General features: G+C 47.4%; 2 protein-coding genes across 3 annotated transcripts in view; one reads left to right on the top strand and one right to left on the bottom strand.

Annotated features, from left to right (window-relative positions):
• inhbab (inhibin subunit beta Ab) overlaps nucleotides 1-20,965 on the top strand; it is a 254,389-nt gene that overhangs the window by 179,457 nt on the left and 53,967 nt on the right. The window lies entirely within an intron of this gene.
• si:dkey-181m9.8 (E3 ubiquitin-protein ligase lubel) lies at nucleotides 130-12,473 on the bottom strand. 2 transcript variants are annotated; one of them, XM_049002154.1, is made up of 22 exons: nucleotides 12,269-12,473; nucleotides 11,366-11,456; nucleotides 11,142-11,207; nucleotides 10,737-10,903; nucleotides 10,249-10,384; nucleotides 8,853-8,910; nucleotides 8,635-8,726; nucleotides 8,300-8,428; nucleotides 7,519-7,620; nucleotides 7,086-7,331; nucleotides 5,920-5,987; nucleotides 4,516-4,776; nucleotides 3,910-4,092; nucleotides 3,687-3,785; nucleotides 3,489-3,578; nucleotides 2,495-2,609; nucleotides 2,260-2,378; nucleotides 1,945-2,058; nucleotides 1,631-1,697; nucleotides 1,283-1,376; nucleotides 864-1,032; nucleotides 130-781 (listed from the first exon to the last, which is right to left on the bottom strand). In XM_049002154.1, the coding sequence occupies exons 1-22, from the start codon at nucleotides 12,305-12,307 to the stop codon at nucleotides 608-610; spliced, it is 2,679 nt and encodes an 892-aa protein (XP_048858111.1). In that variant the 5' UTR covers nucleotides 12,308-12,473; the 3' UTR covers nucleotides 130-607. The 2 variants fall into 2 exon arrangements, with proteins under 2 accessions (XP_048858111.1, XP_048858110.1); XM_049002153.1 differs by having other exon boundaries at nucleotides 5,896-5,987; nucleotides 12,269-12,472.

The raw sequence follows: 20,965 nt of genomic DNA, 5'->3' as shown, positions 1-20,965 counted from the left end.
CACGCCACCCCCCAGATCCCCATCTCTTTTCATTCCGACAGTGAGACGCGACCCACGCCAACCCCATCATTCCTCCCCCCAGAATAAGACCCTCCCCCCGCTTCCTCCCACATAAAAGAAATCAATGGCTAAAAGATCTTAATATTTTACTTTCAATAGTGCTATTATTAGTTATTAAAATATACACTTATACATTCATTCCAATCGGTCACAGTGCAAAACAAACACACTCCAAGCACGAGGATCCAGAATCATTTTCCCTTATTTCTGTGTTCTTTTGAACTATGTTTGGTTTTATGGCAGTTGCATAAACTAACATTCTTTAGTAAAAGTTACGTGTTTAATGGAGCATCATAAAGCCCTTGATCAGCGCCCCGAAGCTGGTGCCACGACACTCATCTGCTTTCTGAAGCGATCAATCAAAACAACCATTGGACTTCTGTAGAGAACAGAACCATCCAGAACAATAAGCCACACCATGACACGGTTAGATATACACTGTCCAATTTGTAGCCCCCCCCCCCCCCCCCCGCTGGAGAAGTGTGGGACAGCTGCTGTTTGAGTGACTGCGTGACGAGGGGGTGGCGTCCCTCCGGACCTCGGCTTGTCATTCGTTAAGTAGCATCAGCAGCTGGGGGTCTGTCACAAAGCCCCCGGGCGAGCTGCCCTGCGCTCTGCCCCAAGGAGCCCGTGGCCCAGGTGAGGAGGCGGAGGAGGAACAGGAAGGTCCCGCTTTGTCCACGCAGAACGGGTCCCCCACCAGGCCAATCTGAGCGACGCACTGCAGGCCAGAAACATGGGACGTGAGGGCTGTGCTCGGCAGGCCGTGTGGGTGTCTCAAGGGTCACTGACGGGTCACAGACCTGCCGCAGCCGCCGCAGGTAGGCAGCGTCGCTCTCCTGCTGCCGCGCCGCCGGCACGGGCACCTGCCATCGCCGCAGCTCCGCCTCCATCTCCAGTCGGTCGAACAGCTCTGCTGGGTCCAGGCGGTCCCTGTTGATCAGCTCCACCAGGAACTCCTTGTAGTGCAGCCTTTGGGAGAGAAGGGCGCTTTGTCTACACAAACGGGCAGAGGGTTCCCCGGCGGAACAGCATGGTGTCACTTTGGTAGGTCCCACGTCCCCGGCTTGCATGCATGTAATGGACGCGTTTCATTTTCCTCCCAGAATCTGTCCTCCTTGACAGCCCATTTCCTACAATTTATTTCCAATAAAAATCTTGGGCACCTGGCCTCTCAGCCCCCCCCCCCCCACCGCCCCACCCCTGGACTGGGGGGACTCACGTGCAGTAACCGGCATGGTTGCGGGGGGCAGGGCGTCCACAGGCCTCCTCCCGCAGACCGCAAGCCTCTCGGTACTCCAGAACAGGACACACGCCTGAGCGCACAAAAATACGGCGTGTGAAACGCAGGAGACGGATCACGACATTTAAGCTACATCCATAAAAAGGATGCATGTGAAACACGAGCTTCTAAAATACAAGGAGCTGCTAATTTTTAATATGGGAATACGGGAGAGTAATGACTGACGGTGAGGGAGCGCGTGAGGGACACTGAACTTCAGAAGGACACTGATTAATATCGGAGAACGTGGCCACACGTCGGGGATACGATCGTGGAACTGGGAGGTACCTCTGCGGTCTTTCCCTTGCTGGCGGTCAGTGCCTCGGGGGTGTAGTGCGTAGGACACTCTGAAGCACTGTACAGGAAAGAGAGGCATTAGGCTAAGCTGCGCTAATGGTACCAGACACTGTTGGCCAAGCAGGACCGGCCTGGCATCAATTTATCAAACGTGGACCCGACTCGAGGTCATAGACACTCCATTTTAGCAATCGCAGACCTCCTTCATATAGCGGGGTATGACTGTTCCGTGACCCTTCCCCCGAAAACTCCCCTTAGACAGAGACACAGCAGGAGGTCAGGCCGGAGAGGATGACAGCACAAACCTGGAGCAGGCGCTGCAGCCTGGACACGCTCCAGTCGCGCAGGTGGTACAGGCAGTCGCGCGGGTGGTGAGCATGCAGACCCCTGGCACCACAGTCCACCGAGAAACCACAGGCCTGGAGGAGACGGGACCGCACAGACACCGAGCTCATGCTGCAGCCTTTAAATCATCAGAGATTAACCCAACACAACATCTGGTCTGGCCACATGTACCTCCTTAGCAACCGGCAGGTAAGTGCTTAAGAAGTAACTTAAGTGCTTAATCTGAAATGCAGAGAGAAGTTCCCTCAGAACAGACAGAGGGGGGGGGCACTTACAGAGCCCAGCACGAAGGGTCTGCCACAGCCCCCGCAGAAGTTATGGTGACACTGCGTGCATTTGAAATGCAGACATCCACCCTTGGACAAGTGGAAGCGGAACTTGCACTTCGGACAATCTGCAGAACACGGCGAGGATCGGGGGGGGGGGGGGGGGGGTCAGTTCGGAAGGAATGCAGAACCCTCCCGACGTTTGCCAGAGCATGGGTCCCAAAGGGTCCCGTCACACGCTTACCGATCCGGTTCCTGCCCAGAAGGTTCTCCAGGTGGCCGGCCTGGTCCTCGGGGTTGTGGTGCAGCTCCCATTCCTTGAAGGTCTCACAGGACACACCCTCATGTTGGGCTGTCCACTGAAGGGCCGAACAGGGCAGGAGCCCTCAGCATGGGCATCACACACATGCATGCAGCATTCTGACCAGGCATTATGTAATAAAGCCGCATCATGTAGCGACTCGGCAGAATGTAACAAACTGAATGATCATAATGACGACGATGAAGACTGAAATAGGGTAATGTTGCAATATGAAATTATAATAGTCAATAAATTTGTTACATTTTATCGAGTTCTGTAATGTGGTGTTATTACAAAATGCGGTAGTGTATGGTGTGTGACAGTGCATTATGTAATAACATTGTAATACGTGATGAAAATTTGTAACAGTTTATTGGAATGCAGCATTATTTATTACAGGAACATTTGATACAGTTCTTTGAAATGAGGCATTATTACATAATGCCTTCTTACAGGAATGCAGAGACTTTCCTCTGTGTGTGTGTGTGTGTGTGTATGTGTATGTGTGTGTTGCCCTTGTTGAGCACTATTCTCTGTTTTTACCATTTAAGTACAGTTAAAGCTAACTGCGTCCGGCAAGTAACTGGCACAATTATAGTTAAAAAAATCAATATAAAAATTCACAATAACTAACAACACTATTTTATTAAAATAACACTAAGCTAATGAAAAACAAGGATGTATGTTTGGTTTCAACACTGACAGGGCCTGAATAGCCCCAAACCCCACCACCCCCCATAAACACACACGATACTCCCACAATTTCATGTTGCCGGATACGAGATCGTTTACTGTACAAACCCTCCCCTGGTCTCTGCTGTTTGTCAGTCACACTGCCAGCCTGGGGTAATGTTATTTGGTGCCAGTGTATACCTGTATATGGATGGTATGACGGTGAAGTCCGCTCGACCTGCGCGTGTGTCCGTTAAGGTCTTACCGGACGCCGGCATTGAGAGCAGGTGCTCTTCCCACAGTTGGGACAGTCCATCCTCAGCCTGGCAGCCTCATGGAGGACGCCGAACGAGCACTGCGCCCAAACACACCACACACCCTCGTATGTTTCAGGCTAGCTCATTCGGTTAGGAGGCTAACATCTCACAGAGTCTCAGGACAACCCCCCCGAAAGCACTCTTACATGGGCACACCAGCGGAAGTTGGGCATGTCCTGCAGGGCCTGGTCCCTCAGCTTCCTCTGGAACAGCTCATGGGTTTCTTTGTCCAGGTAGTGCTTGATCTGGGGCAGCAAATGTGTCCAGCTTATCAAGCAGAAGTTCATGAGTGAAGGTCCCAGCCTGCATAATATCCAAAGTTCCCTACACCAGTCCCCCCTCCCCGCCCCGGGCCTATGAGCATCTCACCTGCGTGTCCAACAGGCTGAAGTAATCCATGGCCTCCTCCAGACGGCCGGCGCCTTGCAGCTCCGGCTGGTTGCAGATGGGGCAGACCACACTGGAGATGTTCTTCTCCTTGATGGCTGAGGAGAAGTAGGCCTTGAAGCAGCTCTCGCAGAAGGCACAGGAGCAGTGGGTCATGGTGATGATCTACGGAGAGACGGACAGGACACGGAGGGAGAGAGAAAGGGAGAAGGAGGAAGCGCAGAGCAGAGGTGTGAAGATGCATCAGTCTACAACGACCAGGCAGGCCGGATTCAGCACCACTCAAATAAATACTACTCTTACGAGCACTCAAAGCGCTTTACATGTTATGCCTCACATTCACCCATTCACACACCGGTGGCAGTAGCTGCCATGCAAGGTGCCAACCTTCACACCAGGAGCAATTTGGGGTTCAGTGTCTTGCTCAAGGACACTTTTATGAGGCCAGGAGGAACCAGGGCTCAAACCTGCAACCCTCCGGTTGCTGAACAATAGCACTACCTCCTGCACCACCATCTTCCCCAAATAAAGCCATTAATGTCCCTCACAGCTGAAGGGCATGTCAGCCATCATATCTTCAGGCCTCACCTTGCTGAAGGACACCTGTTCCTGGCAGATAGGACACTCATGGGTGAGGTATCTCAGAGCCGAGGACAGGTCCCGGCAGGACTGTACCGCCTCGAGCACCTCCTCTGGAGAGAAGCGACGCTCTTTCAGGGAGAGAAGGCTCCAGAACATGTCCGCCTTGTCCCGGGAGATGCCATCTGGGACCGACGCATCGGAAGAGGGAATGTGCAGGGGCGTTCGGGAAAGCAAAGGTTTGGGTTCTGTCAGGCTGAGTCGCGTCTCCTTGGGTAGGAAACATGAAATGTTTGCGTAAATACCTATTCAAATTTTCACCATAGGCTGGGCAGTAGGGCTGGGTGATATCTAAATTTATTTTTAAATATTAATAAATTGTTAATATTTAATTGAAAATAGCAGTATAAAGAATAATATTAAGTCGTATCAAACCAATGGTAAATGTACCACTATTACGATGACGTTTATATACAACTGATACCTCTGAGTACAATACGTATTATCAAAGACAACAGGGACGTTGGCTTGTTTTTTTAAACTGCGTCAGGAACAAACAAGGACGAACTGAAAGCCAGTTCAGAAATGTTTGTCATCTTATCTTGTACGTAGCATAAATCTGCGTTTGATTATCTCTCTCCGAGTCGTAACTTGGATGAAAACGTCACAAAAACCGTCACTTCCAGTCGGAAACACGCCTCTTTTATGACGCTGATGTCAGACAGCGTTTCCCCAGTGATGCCATTTCAACGTGACGGCTTAAACAGTCAACAGTAATTCTATTTTATAAATATTTAAAAATGTTTAATTTGGTTAAATGTATTAATAGTTATAAATGTAATTGCACGTGTTCAATTTAGATAACAACATATCATGACCGTAAAGAGAATCCTAGCTTGCAATATCAGATTTTTACCAGACTTGTTAATGTATTTTGTCTGTTTGTAGTTTGTTTGCCTCTCGAAAAAAGAATAATCGCTATGAATGTACTAAAATATTTTAAAAGCTTTTCATGTGCTTTGACTGGTTGGCGTTTCTTGTTTGTATGTCTCTCGGACAAAAGAGTCTCACTACAAATCCGCTAAAACGTAGAGCAACAACACGCAGCAGCGCGTTCACGGAGGCGGCCATGTTTGTCCCGAGATGATGTAGCTCGAACGGGAGATTGTCGGACGTGATGTCACTCACCTCGGAATTTCCGAGTTCCGAGAGATTGGGGAAGTCTCCTTCCCCAATGAAGGCGATAACTGCTGCTTAGTCGCTGTCAGATACCGACACTGGGTTGCCTGTCTGATTCTGCCGATTACCGATAACCATATAGCCCAGCCCCACTGGGCAGCCTGAAAAGCAGACCGAGCTGACTGTTGTTCCCCAAGCTGGGACTCTTACCAACACGCCATCAAACTTCTTCACCTGGATGGGAAAATGCTCCTGGTTGATGGGGAAGAGTCTGTCTGGCTGCTTCAGGACCTGCTCTGCATCTGGAAGGACAGGGAACCGGCTGTGAGAAGCAGAGTCCGCTCCCCCCCCCACATACCATCAGGCAAGAGACAGTCCTGCCAGAGGGAGGGACATGATGGGTAATTAATGAAGTATAAAGCAAGGACTCTAACGACGGCGCTGATATGCAGAGTCCGTATCCTGAGCAATATAATCCCAGCCCCGGTTAAAATTAATGAGTTTGAGAAACAGAAAATTAAATCATGTCAGGAATCACACAGGCTGCCAGCACAGAAATGCCGAGCGCTACGCCCATTGCAACATACATAAGCAGGCAGGAAGCTGAAAATGCCGAGCTCCAAAAAGCCAGCACCCTTTCCTGCGTGTTTTGATTGATCAAACAAGGAAGTCTATCCCAGTTCTGGGAATAGCGTCTCTCCCAACATGAATTACACAATTACACATATCATTTGATTCTCTCTCGATTAAATCAGGAAATCGCATCTCATCGGTTAGCCCGCAAAATGTGGAAATGACTTAATGCAAACCCCCGATCGACATACACATTTCTGATTGGTTCCCCTTCCCTAGGCATCAGCTCAGTGTTTGTGTAGGCGCCAACTAAGTGTGCAATTCCCAGCCGTCACTAAAATTAAACTTCCAGCATAATGTCAAATTAAAGGACTAAATAGGATGTATGGAATACGTAAAAAAAATAATTAATAAATACGCCACCTAGTCTACCAACATAAGAACCACTTAAAAAATTAAACTACTCATACTTATCACTAAAGATTTTTACTTAAGAAATGCAACAGATTTTACATGTTTCTTTTGCACGTAATAAAAGAAACATGAAAAAAAAAAAATCACCTATTAAATCCATAATCCATAATCCATAAAGCCTAAATTGATAAGACTCAAACTTATCAGGATGAGGAACGTGCCAAATTTAAGAGCAGGCGTGTGAAATCTATTGCTCACGAGCCGGTCGCTATTTAAAGAAACTGCTGCTCCGGTTCCGCTGGCCGCAAGGAGGCCTCTCAGAACCGACTCTGACAGCACGGACCAGCAAAGTCAGGCACAGAAGCCCGCAGATGGACCGGAAGGTTCAGCCGGGCATCTCTGAAGAGCAGTACCTCTCTGGTTGCAGAACGTGATGTAGGCCTGGTCCGGCTGGGTCGCTGGGAAATGCACATCCAGAACCTCGCCGCCCCCGTTCTGCTGCCGCTGGAAGTAAATGGTGAGCTTGTTCCTCATCTTCCTGGGGGGGATGCCTGGGGGCAGCCGGTTCACCTCTATCTTGTGGGCATCATCCACCAGAGGCTGGTGTCCGGCCGGGGGGGCCCCGTCTCCAAGCTCTTCCCCCATGAGGCTGGGGAAACCTTCAGGAGAACAGGGGCTGCAGTCCCTCTGAACATCAGACTGTCCCTATCCCCCCTTCAGCCCCGAATCTGTCCCTCAGGCCATGTGCGGGGCCCTTATATTCTCTCGCTCAGGTTTCAGCAAGAGCAGGACATGGTTTCAGGTTCTTCATGCAGGTTTACAGCCAAAGCGTAAATCGATACCTACCTTTATCGCTGGGGTTTAACCAGGAAACATTAGCGTTTTCCAGGTGCAAGCTCCCGAAAAGAGTTGCCATGTCCTCAGAAGTGGAGGTATTTGCACTTGAAACTGGTGAAAAAGAATTAAGGAATGAATGAATGGATGAATGATGTCGTCGCGCCTCCACATTATTGGTCCAGAGACAGATGGAAATGCACGGTGGCTAGGTCAGGCTCCGCCCCCACCACAGCACCCTGAAGACTGTGCTAGTAAGTCATTCTCAATAACTTTTTTTTGTGGAAAAATATTTTACACTAAAATACTACAGTATTTTACAGTATTTTGCTGTATATGTTGATACATGTAGGTATATTATAAATATTATAGTGGCATTGATTTAATTATTAATATTATTATTTTCTCATTTTCCCCAAATAGGTAGCCAAAACTCTCATTAATATTTGTATAATAAGATTTTTTCCATTTTCTTTTGTTAAGTTTCTCATTTTTTCTCATCTCTGTGGCTCTTGCCCTGGATTTTATGAAATGCTTTCGTTTACTACAGGGATAAATAGTAATATAATAAAACTGATTTACTACCCCGGATGCAAAAAGCGACTAACAGTAATAGTACTATGACTGTAAAAATATGTTATGGTAATGAGTTTGATTCCACAATGTGGGGGGGGCTCATTAACAGACGTGTGTAGCTGCCGTTAGCTTTGCCTAAAGACACCACATGAGATAAAATAAGAACATAACACTATATAATCCAGCCCAGAAAGTCCAAGACAGTCTGCCCATTCACCTGTAGTATTCTGGAGGAAAGGGTTCGAAGGAGACAGGGTGCAGCTCTCCGTCCCCCCGAAAGTAATACCCAAGTCCAGCAGCTCCTCCGTGTGAGATCTCCTCACCGCTGGTACATCGGTGACTGGAGCTGCAGAAGAAGCCTGTATGTGTGCAGGACCTTCTCCTGACTGAAAATTGCCCCTCGCTACATTTTACAGCAGAACCTACAAGGCCAATCATGCACATAATTCACATATGAAGTGCCATAAAAGCTTTTACTGCGTGCCTGCTGAGAAATGTGTTCTCTCTAATAATGTGTGAACAGTTCACTCAAGGCAATATAACAACACTGACCTTTATCACTTGTTTGTGCTGGAGAAACTGCACCTGACTTGGGGCTGAAGGCCGCTCGATTCTGACTGGAAGCAGTGCTGGTGAACGGCAGCCTAGGTGGGACAAAAAGCACAGAGGCAAATGAAAGCCAGCGAGCTTGCAAAACAAAAGCGGGTTCAGATACCATCAGCAACTGGCAATAAAAGCCTTTGTAATTTACAGTAATTTATATTACTTACATAGGATCTGGGAAGAACTGCCTGTACGGCTCAGGAGAGCTATGAGACACACTGCCTCCTAGAGGACAAGAGAGCACATTTCTGTTCTACTGAAGGAAATTGCAAAAGGAAGTACATGCATCCATACATGTGATGAATAGGGTGTCAATCCCTCCATTCAGTACAGGGTCACAGGAGACCTGACGCCCGACCTGGGCACCATACACTGGCAGAAAGAAAAGGGTACAGCCCTGGTACGCATTTGCTCCCTAAGGTACCAACAATATTAATGCGCCCCCAATGGTAAAAGAAATGTTCCTCAGATTGCATTTCTGTACTTTGAAAGGTACAATTACCTACAGCTAAAGGTACATTTGCCAGACTGTTGAGGCACAAAGCGGGATGTCAGTCTGTCACAGGGCACATTCGCACTCATACTACATTAGATTCAGGGACACCCAGTGACATAAGTGCATGTTCTTGGCCTAGATGAGAAAAGTAGAGCAGCTGGATGAATACCGTGTGCATATGGGGGTGGAACACACACACACACACACACACACACACACACACACACACACACACACACACACACACACACACACGCACACACACACACACACGCACACACACACACACACGCACGCACACACACAAACAGAGCTAGACAGACAGACAGAGAGAGACACACAAATGGGCTGGGAAATCCATATCTATTTTTATTTTATAAACCCTTATTAATCCATCTATTTCTCAATGGCTCATTATGACAGTACCACTGAGAAACAGCGGCAGCTGGTCGCGAAACACATTTTAAAATATTACAACAGTGAATTTTTCCAAAGAAGAGAGAAAATATGTTTTTAAATGACAATAAAATTTTAGTCATGCGCTATTTCAGAATTACCTGTTTCATAATTTAATCTCAAATATAAAGGAGTTACTACCTCCTGTACTTATACGGACCAGCCGCCTCTGCTGGGACCACACTGGGCTGGGAGAATCAGGGTAGGAATTACTGGGAGAAAAGTTAGAAGGAACGAGAGGAAAGCAAAGGATCATGGGAAGATCACAGCAGCTCAAACCTACAGTCCCTGGAGGCACTTGCTGCAAGGCTAGTTTGTTGGCCTCGTTAGAGAAGGAAAGCATTTTTATAATTGATAAATAACAAACATCAGGATAGGAATGTGGTTTATTATCACTACACAGCAGCCAAAGATAGGTATTAGCGTACAGAACAAGAAGAGCAGGCTTGTTTGGGAGGTTAAGCTGTTTGGCTGATTATTTACGTCACATATAAATGAGCAGTAATGCACGAAGGACAGGCGGCCATTAACCATGTACAGGTAGGAGTACACGACCACAGCTAAAGCAGCTTCACCCGATACATGGACGCGTTGGAGAGCGAGGGCCTCACCTGCATGCCGGGGTGAGGGAGGGGGCTGCACAATGGGCGGGGTCTGGTTCCGGGGAGCTACGGTGCAGAAAAGGGGAGTTTCTCTCTGAAACGCTGCCCTCATTTCTGATATCACAGTAGACAGGTTGGACAGGCCCTGTCGAACCGGGCGGGGGGGGGGGACAGGGGGTGGGGAGGAGGGACAGCGAGAGAGAGAGAGGGAGAGACAGAGGGAGAGAGAGAGAGGAGGGGCAGACAGGGAGAGCAGAAACACAGAGAAAGCCCCTGTCAATCAAGTGAAACTGAAGTGACAATGACGATCCTACAGGGCATGTGAATCAGACCTGAACAGTGACAACAGACGGAGACACGTCACCTAAGACACGTCACATAATGCATTCAAGAAGAAAAAAGACCAGCTTGTTCGGGGGCAGCAAACATTCAAGTGAATAGCAGCAAGCATTCTGGGAAGCTATAGATCATTCAGACGACAGAAAGATGCGACTAACAGGCTTCCAGTTACTGAGGCAGGGCAGGGACACCAGACCGGCCTGGTCCACGCTGCTGCTGCTGGCGTTGATCACCATGGTGCCGGACGGGCGCACAAAACATTTGGGGGGATTCTGGGGGTGTGTTTCATGGAGCCAGACGGATACTGGAATGTTGTACACGGCTCCTAATATCCCAAAAACACACAAAGACACTGAAGGTCAAAAAAATCCGTGATGTGAAAATGCGAGAGAGAGCCAGAGGCGTACTAAGAAATTTTGAGATCCCTGACAAAATGTCTCCTTGTCCCCCCCAACCAATATTACATATTCAAGGGCCCCTGACTCTGCCAGGGTATCCATGTCCCTCCAACACCCCCTGCAGGTAGCTGACAGTTTACATGAGCAGGCCATGTGGGTGGTCACCTTCATAAAGAACAGGGATGGTACCGCTCAGGTTAACGAGCTGCTTCTTCTCCTTGTTGGCATAGTCTGAGGAAGACAGAGGAGAGAACACAGTGAAGAAGATTCTGTTACTGCTACCAGCACCAGTGAAATTAATCAGTGCAGTCTGCTGACCTCAAGCAGATACCCATCTCATTCAGTAACAGCACTACCTTCAGCACCAAGACCCAAATGCCAGGACTCACAGTAGTACTCCACATATAAGTGCAGGTCATGGTAGAGCGCTGTGACAGCCCGAATGTCGAGCGCCGCCTCTGTCGGGTAGCGGTACCTGCACTGCAGTCAGACGAACGTCAAGGAGAGAGAGCGAACATATAAGTCACCTCGACGGGCACCGGAGCGACTCGACAACGCAGAACACTTAAATGTCTCGCTGACGCCGAACACTTAAATGTCTCGTTTAACGCTGAACACTGAAATGTCTCGCTGACGCCGAACACTGAAATGTCTCGTTTAACGCTGAACACTGAAATGTGTCCAAGACACGATTAGGCATACCCCTGACACCGCAATGCACCACAAAAGTTTATTACTGACAAAACTGAAAGCGATCTGGAGAAATTTCTGAAAGTCTTACGTTAGAGAGAACATCTGACCTCACATAGGACGCCTACTTCTGAACACAGATGCGACCACACCCCGTCTTCACACATGTCTCTTGATCACAGCTGCGATGTTTTTAGTGTGTGGCAGTAAATAAAATGCAGCTTAAGTGGACGATGCGGAGAAGATGTCTGTAAAAGCGGGTCTCCCTCAATCCCTCACTAACATCTGCATAATTATTCCTCTTTACTTAGGGTTTCTGATCTATATTTTAACCACGACAAGAAGCGCGAATATAAAAACACACAGCACAGCTCTCGGTTTAACACAGCGAACTTGTCAAAGTAAGCGAAGTCACCTAGACGCCGAAAAGTAGAAGACAAGCTGCAGGAGGTGATACAGCAGAAATGCGTAAAAGCCGCGTTTCATCGCACAACCGGGTCGGCAGCCGCATCTGCGGTAACGCCGTGGGACACAGCCCACATCGGGGGTCCGACGGCGACCCGCGAAGCCGCCCCGGGGACACAGCCTGCTCATTTGCATACCTCGGCCAGAGCCTCCAAGTCAGCGCTCAACAGCGACATTTCCTTCTTATGACCATCAACTGGACGTGAAACGTCAGCGGTAAGAAAGGCGACCGCAGCTGCCACAAGAAAATGCTACCAAGCCAGAGAAACGAAACCACAGAACGGCGCTCATCTCGGCCATCGAAGTGCCGGAGCACATTTCGCCTATTTGGACCGGAAGCGGAAGTCGAGAAGGACGCAACGGGCCACCATTTTTGGTGTGGCTTATTGAGGGAGTGGGCTTGGGCGGGGCGGGGCGTGGCCGGTCGGGGGGCGTCATTCAGACTAAGTTCCTGCAGAAATGCAGCCGGAGTGGCATGATGGTGCCTAGGCATCTACACATTAAACCCAGAAAATTTAATGTGAATTTTTGCATGAGCTTTCAAAGTACAGCTCAGGAATGAGGCACAGCTGTAATGCCATAGACCTTGCCCTTCTCGCTACTATACAAACAAGGTGCACACTAATGCAGTGTAATAACAAATAAAATACTCTCCTATAATAATTTTTATATTGTGAGTATCTTTGATTGACATCATCAGTTACTTGGTGGGAGGTATGAGGTCTTCTTCAGTATTTTTTTTGGCCAATAGAACTTTCTGAACTTTGGAAGTTCCAGCCCTCTGTGCTTTTTCATATCTCCCCTGTAGTGCTGTGCGGCCTGTCCATCTCCACCTCCTCTCTGATCTCCCAGAATCCCCCCAGCTGAAGAGCTCCTCGCCGATGAAGAGAACTGCTGCCCTTTCAGACCGTCCCTTTGCGTGGGAATCAGGCCTTCTGATTTGGAGTGGCCCAGCTGAGTAGCACAGCGGCATCTCCTGCCTCCCCCTGTCCCCCGTGGAGCTGCCTGATTGCATTATAAAACAAATACAGTGTTTAAGAGCAGCAGAGGCACCCGGACAGACTCTGAAAGAGACCTTTTGCTTTTGCACATCATACAGTACCCTTTCACACCCTTTGCACACCGACACTCTCACTTTAGTTGCATACCTTATCTTCGTATCTTTTTTTTCTTCATACTTGCATTTTTCTGATATTGTATTCCACTGGTATTGTATTCATATGCCCGATTTTACTTTGTGTTGTATTTTATTTCTGGTATTTATTGTATTCTTTAGTTTCTCTTATCTTATTGGCTTATTGCTGGAATTTCGGTCTTCCTGTGTTCTGATGAGCTGCTGCTATGTCTGAACCTTTTCCGAAGATTTCACCGACTCTTCATTGGGTCTGTCCCAGTTTGGTTCCATGCACTACTCCTTTCTTCATGTAGTCTATTTATAAAAGGAAACCAAGCCTTCAGTATTCAGATACCAGAACACAAAGGACAGGCCGTTAGATTATTAAGAGGCAATCAGACGGGATGATTAGGAAAGCTGATTGCATACTGGCAGAGGCACCACGAAAGAGCAGGAATGAAAGGTTTTTCCATGATTTGACATTAAACTTGGATCTGTTCTGAAGGACAGGTGGGTGTTACTCGCATATAGACATACAGTATCAAACACTCATGCATGGCATTCACACGCATTACACACGCATTACACGCGCATGAATTGTGCCTCTCACCAGCCGGAATCCTATTGTGTAACAGACTTCAAGAGATCAAGGTCCAATATGATCAAATGTTGGTGGAGTAAATGATTTTATTAGCATTTAACACTGCCTGTTATCTTGAGATTTTCAGTATTTATTCATGGTTGTTCTGCTTGCCACACCCTCCAATAGGGGGCGACATGAGAATTGGTTAATATGGATGAGGGGGTGTGCCTGGGTCCCCCCCCCACCCACACACACACAGAGGCCACAACCTCAGGGGGTCTGTGATGTATATGCTGCTTAATTTTTCCAGCGCTTCACATTCATCTCTCCCCTGTGTGAGGACCCGCTGCACCCCCCGCCCCAGTGACCGCCATCCAGGGTTCTGTATGGAGATGCAGTACAGAATGCATATAAAAATATAGCCACTGCTTATTATTAAAATGCCTATTGGTATGCAGGAGGGGGAAGCACAGTGTTTTAAAGGAATTTGATTCATTAACATTTAACTTATTCAGACTGGGGATTTTTGCTAAAAAACACAATCATTAAAAAAGGAAAATCTGTCCACAAGTCTGCTGGCATTTATAATTTTGGCGGCATTGTGAGCTGTATGAATGTATAATTGCCCTCTTTAAAATTAGATATATTTTTCCCTAGAAGTTTAATGTGCATTGTGAAATCCAACCCAGAGCAAATTCAATACATATATCCTGGATTTATCTGATTTTCAGAATGCCTGATGTCTCCTTCATTTGTCCTGTCATGCTTTATTACTTCAGTTTGTTATGACCCTGATACCATAAAACGCCTCTCCTACGTTTATCTTTGAGTGCCTTTACACTCTCAAAACACACAGTGATGCATTTCCAACACTAGGCGGCAGTATTACACTTGGCACGTTGCACTATTACTCTTAAATCTTTTCCTTACATTAAAAGATTGCACATAAACCATGATGGACAGGCCACGGTAAATATTAGGTAGGTGGATATTAGATTTATTATCTGCTGCTTCATTTAAAGAAATCTTACTCATAAAGCACTTACATGACATGTCATATTTTCCCTGATTTTTGAGTCCAAGTGCTAAACCAAGATGACAAAAGGGTTTGGTACAAGAGAGGAAAAGAAAGGAAGGAAAGTGAGAATTTGGGAAGAGAAAGGAGAAAGAGAGAGGGCATGTTATTGGACAGGAGAGAAATGGAGGTGGCAATACTGAGGAAACAAAGCAGAGAAAGGAGTATTATAGGGCTACCGAGTGGGATAAAGGGCAATGGAGGGGCAATGGAGAGGCATGGGGGATTGTAGGGAGAACTGAGAGGGATGAAGGGGGTAATTGAGAGGGATAGGGGTTGTAGGGGGAACTGAGTGGGATGAGGGGGGCAATGGAGGAGCATGGGGGACTGAATGGGATGAAGGGGGCAATGGAGAGAGATTCGGGAAATTTTGGGGGGAACAGAGTAGGATGAAGGGGGCAATGGAGAGAGATGGGGGAAATTTTGCTGGGAAAAGAGTGGGATGAAATGGGTAATGGTGAGGGATGGGGTGGAAGAGAGTGCAGAATGCAGAGTGCACACACACACACACACACACACACACACACACACACACACACACACACATATATATATATATATATATATATATATATATATATATATATATATATATCCATGTAATTTTGTGGGGAGGCCCCATTCTGCTGATAGTCATATTAACCCAGATGGCTACACTGTGAAGGTGACTCCCCCAATGTGAGAAGTGGTCATTAGGACCCTGGACATGAGCAGAGAGCTTTGCACTGCCGTTTGGTCCAGAGCCAGCGTAATAAATCACATGTCATCTGCTAATAAATCATTGGAAAAGCAGCATGTGCATTCATTCTTTAATCTAAATGGTACAGGCAGTAAAGGACATAAACATTATTAACACGTTTTTGGTATATTTAGAAAACAAGTTCAAATTCCATTGAGGTATGTGGCTACTAACCAGCTGCTAATCTGCTAACTGCTTTAATGAAAGCTTTGATTTAAAGTAACCTCAGGCCAGCATGGGGCACTCTCTCAGCTCCAGAGACCTCTCCGTGGGACATTGCCCCTCTTTCCTCACCACAGAGACACACTTTGCTGAGTGGTGCAGCTCTTTGAAAGAACAGACACCCCCACAACCCACACACTCCAAACACAAACATGGTGCCACGAGATTCAGCCGGGCCCTTTGAAAGCATGCTCCACTTTGAACAGCTTCCTCTGCAGGCTGAACCCCTGGTGTCACAGGAATAAGCCGTGAAGTCAGAGCTTCCAGAGCACAGCAAGCCGGTGCAGAGCTGTCACGGGAGCAGGGAGCCGAGACTCGTGACACGTTAGCGCACCATGATCCAGCAACCGAAATCTGGATCAACACACGTGTGTTTAGTTACTAATCCCAGCGGTTACTCCACCTGAGGAGATGATGTTGGTGTACCCAGAAGGCCTTGGGGCAGTTGGGTGCAGAGATTCTACTATGAGGTACGATATCAGGGTAAATGCATCGTCACGGGGGCGAGGAACCTGTCACGCTGTCCCTGTACGTGTCGTCCATGTGGATCTCCGTGGACTTCCGTACAGCTCTGCGTGGAAGCAAAAGGAAGGAGATGGTAGCACAGGAGTTGGGAGTGCCCTTCTGCAGATGTCTGACTGCATCTTTGAGGGGGACTGGCTGTGGAGGACAGGTTTTTACCATCGCATCAGCGAGGGGCAGGCGTCTTCATTAAGCCCCCCGTGGTACACAGCTGCTCCGAGCAGAGTCCCAGTGGTCACCATAAACCGCAAAACGCCGTACAAAAGCACAGTCTTCAAGCTTGAGCAGGAGCCAGCCCCTGTCCCCAGAAACCGCTCTGCATGGTGAACTCATTGGGGTTCCAGGAGAGCATGTTTTAGGCGGCTTAGAGGCTCTGTTGATTTTGATCACAGAGAGGCGTTTCTTCACCTCATCCGTGCCTCCATCTTATCTCCCTGTGTCTCCCTCTCCTGTTTCCTCTGTTTTCTGCGTCACTCCTTCCAGACGAACAGGCATCCTTTCATACAAATCTCTCCACTTCCTGCCCTGATCCCTAGTCAGCCGCAGCATCGGGGTGGGGGGGGGTTTGGGGAGTTTAAATTCTTCATCCACCCGAGGCCTCCTTACCGCGACAGGCCACCTGAGCATGAGCCTGTGTGTGACTGTGTGTGTAGGCTGGGCGTAGTGGGTGTTTGCCGATCAGGGAACTGCTTCTCGCACAGAGGGAGCACTCTCCACAGAACCGTGGTGCTAAGAGCCTAGCTTGGGAGCCTCCTATTGGAGGAGTCACATCATAGGCAAAGCCTCTTTCAGCCTCATTAGTATGGTCTTTGGTATGTTTAAACCAGACTGCTAATTTTGTAGCATTGTTGCCTCCATAGGCAACTCCGGGCTTTCCCCCCTGCTTGAACCAGCAGCACATAAAAATTAGTAAATCCATTTACAATAAATTATTGCTACACACTAATGTGACTGATACAAGCCGCATTTTCGAATGTAACTTTACAAAATATTTTTATTTTACTGAACTTAATGTGTTTGAATAGCAATTTCACCTGACCAGTAGGGGGCATTATTGCAACCCTGGTAGAGTTTCCTATGGTTGCCTCATACCCTCAGGTTTCAAATGGTCTGTGTGGAGTTTTTGTGTTGTCCCCATGTCACCCGTGTGTCCCCCAGTCTGAAAAAAGAAGGCGCTGGGCTCCCAGCTGCATCCATGGCTGGAAGTTCGATGGATTTCATAACAAATTAAACAAAATCACAGGTGTTTCCACAAAGAGCAGGTATATAACTGTAATGAACTGAACTCAGTTTTCAAACTCTTGATGCTCAGCAAAGATGTTTTTTCAAAACCTAATTTGCGGCAGAAAGTTCTTAGCTGTTTCTGGAGAAACATAACCATTAAAGCGGGGATAGAAAAAGGTATGATTTGTCATTTCTACAAACTGCGTTTTAATGTTTGGTTCTTTTATCACTTTCTCTTCCTTTTATCTGGCGCTGACAGTCCTCATGATTATCTTTACCAGTATCAGTTGCAGGAGGCTGCGTGTCTCACAGCTCAGATGCTGTTCAACTGTATGCCTGTGGCATTTGCAGGAATAAATCAGAACTCCTACTGTAGATAATGCAGACGGAGCCATAATGAAATGAGCCTGGCTGGACTGAAGTGCAAGATAAGTGAGATGGATGTGATTTTCCCAGAGGGTAAAGTCTTGCAGGAGCGCCAGGCCACCCTGTCACTGAACTGCCAACCAGCAATCGAGAGGTAGAAGAGGGAGTGTTTCTCAATACCAAGAACGCAAAGATCGCATTTGAGGTCTTGGCAAGAGCAGTCTTGCTAACTAGCATCCCAAGAATGAACTTGGGGTGCAATGAATCATGGCAAGGATGCAACCACTGCACCCTTGATATTTGTAGCAGGGCAAGAATGATATCTGAGGATTTTTACCGCCCTGTACTTCTGTTGAAACTGGTCCACGGCAATGGAAGATAAATAGATTGCATTTATATAGCGCTTTTCCACTCCAGTGAGCACTCAAAGCACTTTACAATTCATGCCTCACATTCTGGCTGCCATGCGAGGCACCAACTTGCTCACCAGGAGGAATCTGGGGTTCAACGTCTTGCTCAAGGACACTTCGATGGGGTGAGGAGAAACCGGGGCTCAAACTGACAACCTTCCGGTTGCCAAACGATAGCACCACCTACTGCATCACCATCGCCCCCAAAACGGCATCAAGTGAGAACGCAAGCACGGCCAGGTACACATATTGAGAAACAGGCAGAGTCTTTGTGTTGGGTGTCCTGCACCGGTACTCTGTGCTTGATGTCAACATTCCAGAACATTCCAGAAGTCCCGAGGACAATACGCAGCTTCTTAAAAACACAAACAGACCCTTGATTGATTTTTAAAAGCAACCTGGCGTTAAAATGCTAATCTCACCTCTGACTTTAATAAGGGCATCAAGGGCCGAACAGAAAAAAAAGACAAAGCCTTGATTGCGTTTTTCTTTTCTTTTCCTCCTGAGTTTAAGTCATGGAGAGGAGAGCCAAAGGGAGGTCACATCGCACTGCTGTCTCCAGACTCTGATCCACAGACTAATCCTTGAACGGCTTTGTATTTCCTCTGCTGCTTTGTTTCATCTCATTTTCTTCTCTGTATTCAGTAATTCAGAAATTCTCAGTCTCAAGGCTTTTTGTCAATAGACATATTAAAATAAGCAGCCTTTTACCTCAAACTCTGCATAATTAACAGCAAAGGCCTCCCTTCCTTCATTATGGACGGCAGCATGTCCATTAACAGCAGTTTCTAAGAGTTCCCTTGAGTGTGTTTAGCTGCATTAGCAGAGATGACCAAAGAAAACCTCCATGTTGATCATTTTCTGGAGGGAAAAGAGTTCCTGCTTTCTACCGTGAGAGATCTCCTTTGTAGGGCCAATTCGAGGAGTACGGCAAGTGACACAAAGTCAAGGGTCTCATATTAACATCAAAGACATTACATACCATTGGGAGTTCTGGTGCTCCTCTTCCAGAATTCTTCATCCGTATGCCTGCGTCAATCTTTGCCAGCTAGGTCTCCAGCAAAGTGCACACTTTCAGTGGATAAAATCAGATGTAAATAAAACATCTTAAATATCATGCTATTGCGCTCGTGCTTAGACTGAGCTGCCTGCAAATGAAATGGGAATGTTCGGTACAGGCTTTTGTATGGTCCATGCCTGTTTTGTTGAGACGGACTACAGCTGCCCAGGAGACCCCAATGACAAAGAGAGTCCGTCCTAATGGTAGCTCGGGCAGATGGAGGAGGACGCCCCCAGCTCCTGGAGCACCATGTCCAGGAGAGTGGTAAGGAGGGTCCATTGTGTATGGTTATTAATGCGGTATGCTCAACGCTATCAGTAAATGAAGGATGGTGTTTCCCAGAACACACTGTGTCAGTACATATCCAGTACACCTTTATTAGTATTAAAAAAGCTGGACATTAACAGAGTCTGGGCAAACTACCACCAACATGGATCGAAGAAACGTCTTCAGAAATAACCCCACTATAGAAACCACGGCAAATGACTCCGCATTTGACAGTGATGCAAGTTCCTAGGAAGCACAACGGCTAGGTCCCAATCTTACTGTCTTCTCCATGGACATTAAGTGTATCTTCAGGTGTCAATATCTTAGATGATGGGTCACTGTCACTAATGATACCAAAGATGCTGTTGGTGTCCCTGCGTGTCCCCAAGGCAAACCAGCTGCAAGGTCCTACAAAGATGAAGTCATTCATTTCTCTCCTAACTTTCTGGCCGATCAGCATGGATGAGACCAATGTGTGTAATTGCTTCCTGAAGCTTCTCGGACTTGGTCAGCAAGTAGGAGGCGATTTCTTCCAATTTTTAGCCTTAATCTCCATTTGGCAGCAGTTCTTTTGAAAATAATCACGGCACTGAAATCGCATCGACTCAGAACCGCGTCAGTGTGTATTTTCTTCTGTGTACGCTCCACTGGCTCTTTTTGGGACTTGCCTTTTAGCGGATAATCCACTCAGTAATATAAGAAATCCATCTCTTTCTCTGCCGCTCTCTCTGCCAGACTCTCATGTGCCCTCATTGTCACCTCACCCCGATGACCTGCTGAGATGATTTAGGGCTGGTCTGTATTCCAAGTGACTTTGAGTCTTGCCAGTACTATTTCAGGAAGCTGTCAGTGTGTGTGGGGTATCAGAAGGCTGAAATCATCCCACATCCTCAGATTTCCCAGTGCTTTGTAGCTTGCTTAGAAGGCTTCGACATTATTGTGTGTGCATGTTCAATGACGTGCCATCTGTCTGATGTCTCTGCACTGCCTAAACTCTGCTCTCTGTGATGGATAGTCCTCCTGTCCTGGGGGTACAAGCTGTTGGATGGAGTTCCAGACACATCCATGGTCTACCTTCCAAGAAAGTGCTACTCTGCATGTAAGCTGCTACAGGTCAGGCCATTCCAAGCAAACAGAAATTCTGCTAATTAATTAGTAACAAACGCTCTCTCATGGTCAATATCTAGTTAATCGATAAGTAATCCGTTGAAGCAACTCAGAATTAGCAGAGAAGTTGAACCAGAAAACCTTT

The sequence above is a fragment of the Brienomyrus brachyistius genome, unplaced genomic scaffold, assembly GCF_023856365.1.
Source record: "Brienomyrus brachyistius isolate T26 unplaced genomic scaffold, BBRACH_0.4 scaffold64, whole genome shotgun sequence".
Classification (NCBI taxonomy): Eukaryota; Metazoa; Chordata; class Actinopteri; order Osteoglossiformes; family Mormyridae; genus Brienomyrus; species Brienomyrus brachyistius.
The sequence above is the reverse complement of the archived record's forward strand: the minus strand, read 5'-3'. Positions and strand labels throughout refer to the sequence as shown.

Bases quoted from the DNA above. Each gene is read 5' to 3' on its own strand.
- si:dkey-181m9.8 (XM_049002153.1), bottom strand. From the start codon at position 12,307: ATGTCGCTGTTGAGCGCTGACTTGGAGGCTCTGGCCGAG. The intron at 10,904-11,141 runs GTGACCACCCAC...TTGGGATATTAG, and splicing joins CATCCCTGTTCTTTATGAAG to GAGCCGTGTACAACATTCCA. The intron at 8,911-10,248 runs GTGAGGCCCTCG...CTTGTCCTCTAG, and splicing joins TCCCTCACCCCGGCATGCAG to GAGGCAGTGTGTCTCATAGC.